The sequence below is a fragment of the Plasmodium fragile genome (genome assembly GCF_000956335.1).
Source record: "Plasmodium fragile strain nilgiri unplaced genomic scaffold supercont1.56, whole genome shotgun sequence".
Taxonomy (NCBI): Eukaryota; Apicomplexa; class Aconoidasida; order Haemosporida; family Plasmodiidae; genus Plasmodium; species Plasmodium fragile.
Genome location: NW_012192636.1, coordinates 68,752 through 75,203, shown reverse-complemented (window position 1 = coordinate 75,203; position 6,452 = coordinate 68,752). Strand labels below are relative to the sequence as shown.

The 6,452-nt window shown below is 47.2% G+C and overlaps 1 protein-coding gene across 1 annotated transcript in view; it reads left to right on the top strand.

The window, feature by feature from the left end:
* Positions 1–1,804: 1,804 nt before the first annotated feature.
* Positions 1,805–6,452, top strand: part of AK88_04202 (uncharacterized protein) — a gene marked incomplete at both ends in the record, with an annotated part of 6,818 nt that continues 2,170 nt past the window's right edge. Inside the window, one exon of the mRNA XM_012481812.1 lies at positions 1,805–6,398. Coding sequence (XP_012337235.1) covers positions 1,805–6,398 — 4,594 coding nt within the window. The remainder of the gene's footprint in view (positions 6,399–6,452) is intronic.

The window sequence follows — 6,452 nt, the reverse complement described above, 5'->3', positions numbered from 1 at the left end:
AAAAAAAAAAAAAAAAAAGTGTTATGTATACGAGATAAAGGACGGGTGACAAAAACACCGGGAAAGACGTGTTGCAAAATGGAGGTTGCTCACTCAGTGGACGCTCCTCGCACCGTTGACTCCCCTGCCGGATAGAACAAGTATACATACATGCACATAACATCACATGCATGTGGCACCTAAACAGGTTATGTGAATGCCGTGGAAAATTCACTCTCTGGCAATTGCGGAATGGCTAGCAACTTTTCTCCATTCAGAAACAACTAAAATTAGGGACAAAAAAAAAAAAAAAAAAAAAAAAAAGGGGGAAGCCACAAGAAGACGAAACGGGGAAAGGCACGCTGCAGAGTGGTAACCGCGTTGTGGTAGTACCCTGGTTGATGAATGCGTGTCACATGTTTGTCGTTTTTCTCGCGGAACTGTGCGAAGGAGGCTGGGGCTACCCCCATCGCCACGCGGTAAACACACCTTTGTGTACGTACACCGATTTAATAAAGTGAGAGCAACGTGCTTTCCCCCAACACCTGAAGAAGCGCATAACACATTGTTAATTCTGTTGAGGAGAAATTTTCCCCCACAGAAAAATTATCCACTATGAGATTGGAGACCGACCAGTCTGGCTGTCCTTCCTCCTGACGAGGACGATACGGTGAGGACCACCCCATGAGTCCACTCGAATAAAAAAAAGTCCCCACAAAAGGACGACTTTATATAAGTGATTCTCGCACAGCATGTTATTTTTACCCCCTTGAAGAGAAAAAAAAAAAGCTTGCAACAGGTCGTAAAAAAAAAAAAAAAAAAAGTGTTACAAAGTTTATTCGATTTTCCAAAAAAAAAAAAAAATATATATATAATAATTGACATAAATATATACACGTGCGTAGGCATGTCCACCTCCTTCCTTCTTCATTGTGTGGAGGATACACATCACAAGGGGCAGACACACGTCTTCCCCCAGTGCGTGCTTAGGGTTGGTGGAGGCAACTCCCATACGAGTAGTCTTTGCGGCAGGTCCTTGCATCTTGTGAAACACCTGAGGCAGATATGGGTGAGTTTCTTTTTATGCTCAATGGGGTACACTGGGGTGCGCGTGTAGTGGGCGAGGGCCTCCTCCCCCCCTCGCATTAACACGTACTCATTAACACGACCGCATAGAACACCTACGCACAGAACACAAATGCATGCTCGCGTGAATACACACATATGTGTGGTGAGCTGCCCCTCCTCTCGGACCTCCCCGAATTGCCAACAGAGAGAAGAACAGGAGAATCCCTCTGAGCATTTTCCCCCCAAATGGGTCCATGATGTTTCGCCAAAAAAAAAAAAAAAAAAAAAGGGGGGGTAGATATTACAATAGAAAAAAAAAAAAAAAAAAAAAAAAAAAGTTACAAAGTTTATTCGATTTTCCAATGTGCCAAATTCGTTTCATATTCCTACCATTTGACGTGGAGGGTAGAGTGAAGGGTTTTTTTCCCACAATGGGTTCAAGTAACATTTGAACGGTAGCCCACTTTATTATAGCTTCTTTGTCGAGTGATGAAGTGGCCCCATTAGGCCCAAATTAGTTTCTCGTCGCCGCACTTTTGGTGAGGGCTACCCAGGGGAAGAGGCATTAAAAAGCGGTGGAGCGGGAGATAGGATTGTGGCCTCGTGGAAGGATCATTCTCACGAAGCACAAATTGAAAAGAGGGCGTCCTTACGCTTAACCACGATTTGCAGTTTGACCCAAAGCTTTCTCGCAATTTTTCACCCGCACTTCTTCCTCTTCGCGCCCACCTCTTCTTGTTCTGCCGCCCCGGTCAACATGGCTAACCAGGAACGCGACACATCAGACGCTTTAAGCGCTCTACTAAGTTTCTGTCGTAGGGGAATGGGGAAAGTAGAACGACGGGAGGACAGCCTGAACCGGTTCTTTTGTGACATGACTGAGTTTTTCATGGCTAATGTTGATAAGAAGGAATTGGCCATGGGAATAAGCAAACACATAGCTAGCCAAATAGAAGCAGAGAAACGAATGGACGACAAAACATTTGAGGAAATGAAATTTTTAATTCTTTTTTTAAATTCGCTGTATGAAAAATATTTCAGCAAAGAGTTCCTCCACATTGACACCAGTTGGATAATCCAGTTGATCAAATCAAACGGGTTCAAGAACCCGATTTTATTTAAATTTTTAACAGATGTGCTTGTCTTAACTTTTGAAGCGAGGGACGAACCAGGGGACACGGACGGCACCCTGCATCTTCTGCTGCTTTTACTAAGGTGCATAAGGGGAAGGGTCGAGACAGACGTTAGAGAGAACAAAGAAGTTTTCCTTTTTTATATAAAGGTGCAACGGTGGTTTCGGTCTCGTAGTGGGTTCGCTCATAATTTGGCTGGCAATTTTGCGAGCGGGTTTGGGGAGGCAGACGAGGGGGATGCACCGGAGAAGGCGCCGAGTGTGGGGGGGCTCCCCTATGATGAGCTCCTGAGCAGTGAGGAATTTCATTTCAGGGCTTTGTGTCATTTGTTCGCTTTGGTGGTGGAGAAGGTGGGGAGGAAGGTCACGGAGGGGAGCGCAGATGTGGAACGCACCAGGCACCCCGCGCACGCCAAGAAGAGAGGACAGGGCGAGAGCGGCGAAAAGGGAGAACCCTCCGAAGGAACTGCCATATGGGGTCTGGCCAAAGTGAAGTACATGGCGAGAGACATTTTGCATCTGCTCCCATTTGTGAGCAACGCCCCGATGCGCGATGTGATAATAAAGGATTTTTGCAATACGGCCAAGGAGTACCTGTTCAGTAGGTGCGAGATGGAGCAAGTATGTCTCGAGGTGACTCAGCGGATGTTCTTTTGTGTGAGTAACGGCCTTGGTTTGGAGCTGGACGGATTGGAGGAAGGCACCGAGGCGACTTGTAGCGAAGCCACGCCGCTGCTCAAGACCTACCTCGCTTATAACACAAATTGTTACGCGAAAGAATGGAGAGAGACCGCTTCAGATCTGTTAAACGATATGTACACTTACCAAGTGCTTTACATGGACTACCTGTATGATGAGAATTTTTTAATGAAGGCCAACTTGAACGACGTGCGTTTTTTCTTGCTGCTCCATAATAGAGCATACATGAGTGAAGAGATTGTGAAGAAGGTGATATACCTGTTTGATGGCCTCGTAAGTGGGGTAGAGGGAGTGGCTGAAAGGAAGGAACGAGGGGGGAAGCAATTTAGTGAAGCCTGGGAACTCTACACGTGCATCTTAAGGTGCATGCAAAACTTTTCTGTTCATTTGTTAAAAGCGAATTGGCACAAGATGGTTATCCTGTTGCGCGTGGTCAGTGCGATTAGGAGGAAGTACGAGGCGAAGCGGAAGGAAGACAGGCGGTTGGCGAAGGCGCCATCAGGGGGGTCGCCAGGGGTGCCAGACGAATGGCGTGGAAACCATGAGAGTATTCACCCCAGTGTGTCTGCAGGTGAAGGGGCCACTTGGAGTAGCAGCACAGGTGACACACCCGCCCCGTTTGACGATATGGACTTGTTCATTTTCCAGTGCTGTGCAGGGAGCGACGTAGGGAAGGGAGAAATGAGGTTTTTGAAGGTGTGGGATTTTTTAATTCTGCGTCAGGCGGAGCTGCTCATTTGGCTGCTTCTTCGTCATAGCAACGGGACGGTGACTCGATTTGCCCTTTGCCAGTTGGTGAGTCGAGGCGACATGGGGTGCACGGTGGGTAGAGAAGCGGCAGGGGAGGTTACCCATGTTGGAAGAAGTGCTGGAGGAACCGTCGGAGGAACTGCCGCAGGAGGGGCCGCTACTCCACCGGATGGGTCACTCGACGTGGAGACGCTGCTCAACTGCATGAGCGACACGTTCCTCTTCCACATTTTCTTTAACGAGTGCATAAGGCCAACTCTGTTCATCAGGGGAGACATTCCATTTTATGAGTTCCGTTTGAAGAACCTGATAGTGATAAAAGTGTTGAAGGGGACTCCCCTGTTAATGGTTAAGTATTTTTTGCTTGGCCTGCATGGGGTGAGGTTTTTTCACATTAATATTCGCGTTGTGTTGGAGGGGCTGCTCGAGGCGCTGCGTCTGCTGGGGGGTGCCACCCGCGGTCAGGCAGACTCGATGGGCGGCTCGAAGTGTGGCATGATGGACGACCTGCACGAGGTGCTCGTGGGCATTGTGAAAAATGTGAAGAGCATCCCGGTAAGCAGAAGAAGTGATACCCTGACACTGCTGTTAGAGACCACGGTTAAAATAAATCACCACGTAAATATATTCAGGAGGGTTAAAGATTACTGTATCTTTTTGGACTCGTTCGGGGATGAGTTTTTTTGCAGACACATGAAAGTCTTTTACTCTTTGCTCAAGTTAAATATGAATTGCATGGCGGCATCAAGTGGGGGAAACAATTCTCAAGCGGGAGGAGGAAGTTTCATTTCGATTAAGAATTCAACCAGTGATATTTTCTTAACTCATTTTCTTAACCACTTCAACCACGTCCTTTTGTCCAATGAGCATGTGTACTTTGCGGGTTACGTGCGTTTTTTTATTTTGTTGGTGATGCATAATGATGTGAAGAGTGGTAGCTTACTCCTTCTCCTATGTCGTGGTGGAGAACAGATACACGAACTAGTGAATCGGTTCCTTTTTTATGTCCTCAAGTATGGGGTAAGCCACGTGTTTGATGAAGGTAGTATGGAAAATGTAATGACGGGGCTTCTTTTGAAGATTGAAAGGTACTTCTTAGATGAGGGAGTTGACTCGGCTTGTGAAGTGGCTGTAGAGCAGAATGGAGATTCGTATGAGAATGACCAGGAAGGGGAGATCCCCCTGAAGGAGCTCCTCCCCTTTGTAGATGCCCTCGAGTATATCCTGCCAAACAACATGAACGCGTCTTTTCATTATTACCATCGAGAGGGTGATGTTGAAATGGAGCAGGGGGGAGTATCTTCACTTAACAAATTACACAGTGAAACTATGAAGGAATACTTCTTTCCCCTCCCGAGTGATCACAAGTTGGTGAAGGCAAATGGTCGCTTCCACCTCCAGGCAAAGGCACTACATGACCAGTGTGTCAAGTACATTGTTAATTTTGTTCAAAAGGGGGGAAGACAGGAAGATGTTACGAAAATCATTTTAGCTGTTGCGTTTTTATCTAGCACCTGTGCCTTGTTTTCACCCCCACTGGAAGCAGTCCCCAATGAGATGATCATCCATTTGCAGGTGAGCCAAACGAGTTGCGCAGTTTCAACAGAAGGGAAGAGTAAAGGGAAGGAAAGGAACAAGGAAGGAAGGACAAGGCGCTACGGGGATAAGCACTGTGAAGTGTTCAATTATTACAAGTACAAATATGCTTATAAGAGCATGTGTATGGGGGGATCAGGGGACAGAGGCTCCATCTTCGGGGGGGACATCCTCCCCTTCGCGGAAAAAGTTATTAGTGACATTGAGCTGTGCAAAGGGGAACTCGTGTATGTGTATATGATCATCAGGCGGTTCGTCATCCCCGCGGTGTTTGGTGATGGCACTTTTAGTGGCGACCTTGTTGGGGGTGCCTCCCCTTTAGGGGCGGACGAAAGGACATACATCCTGACGCTTCTATTAAAGCAAAGCGATATCCTGATTGACCGATGCTGCGCGTGCAAGTACCCTTCTCGCATCCTGGAGCTGCTCTTCATCACGCTGTTCCACCCTCTCATTGTGAAGCATGACATGGGTTTGCATGTGGAGGTGACTGGAGGGGGGAGGCGTGGCAAAGGACCATCAAGGGGAAGTAACACGGAAGGTAACAGTGAAGATGATGAGGTGAAATGTAGAAGCCCCGCCGATAAGAATGACAAGTGGGTTGCTGATCACACAGATGAAGGGCGCCCCTTTCTTATCCTGAATTATGTACAAAGAATTATGGAGTACGGACAGACGAAGCTGTCTGTAGTAAGAAGTGCTGTGATCCCTTTTCTCTCGTCATTCTTTTTTTCTCTTATTCAAAATGAAGACATGCTGAAAGTGAGCAGCGAGTATTTGAATAAGCTTGTTCAGGTGATAGTTGATATTTTAATTTGCAAGGAGTTCGTCTTAGTGGATTTAAAAAGGAGTTTTGTAAATGAGCATTATAAGATGAAGAGGGGGAATATTCTTCTGCACCATTTTGTGAATGAACAAATGTGTTTTTATTTTTTAGCTGGATTGGAAAGGAATGAGGATATTTTTCTTCCGGCAGACCTTTACCGCGTACGTCACACGCCTATCTTCCTCAGGCTCTTGGCCCTGATGTTCCTCATCAACCTGTTCCGGTTGCTCGAGGGGCCCTGCCTCGGCCGCCCCTACCCAGGGGGGTGTATGAGCAGCGGTAGCGGTGAGGTGTTGGAGGGGGGCGGTAACAAAGGCAATGGTGGTCAGAGCGGCTGCAAGAGGAGCGGTAAGGGGGGCGATAAAAAAGGCAATGGTGGTAAGAGCGCCTGCAAGAGAAGCG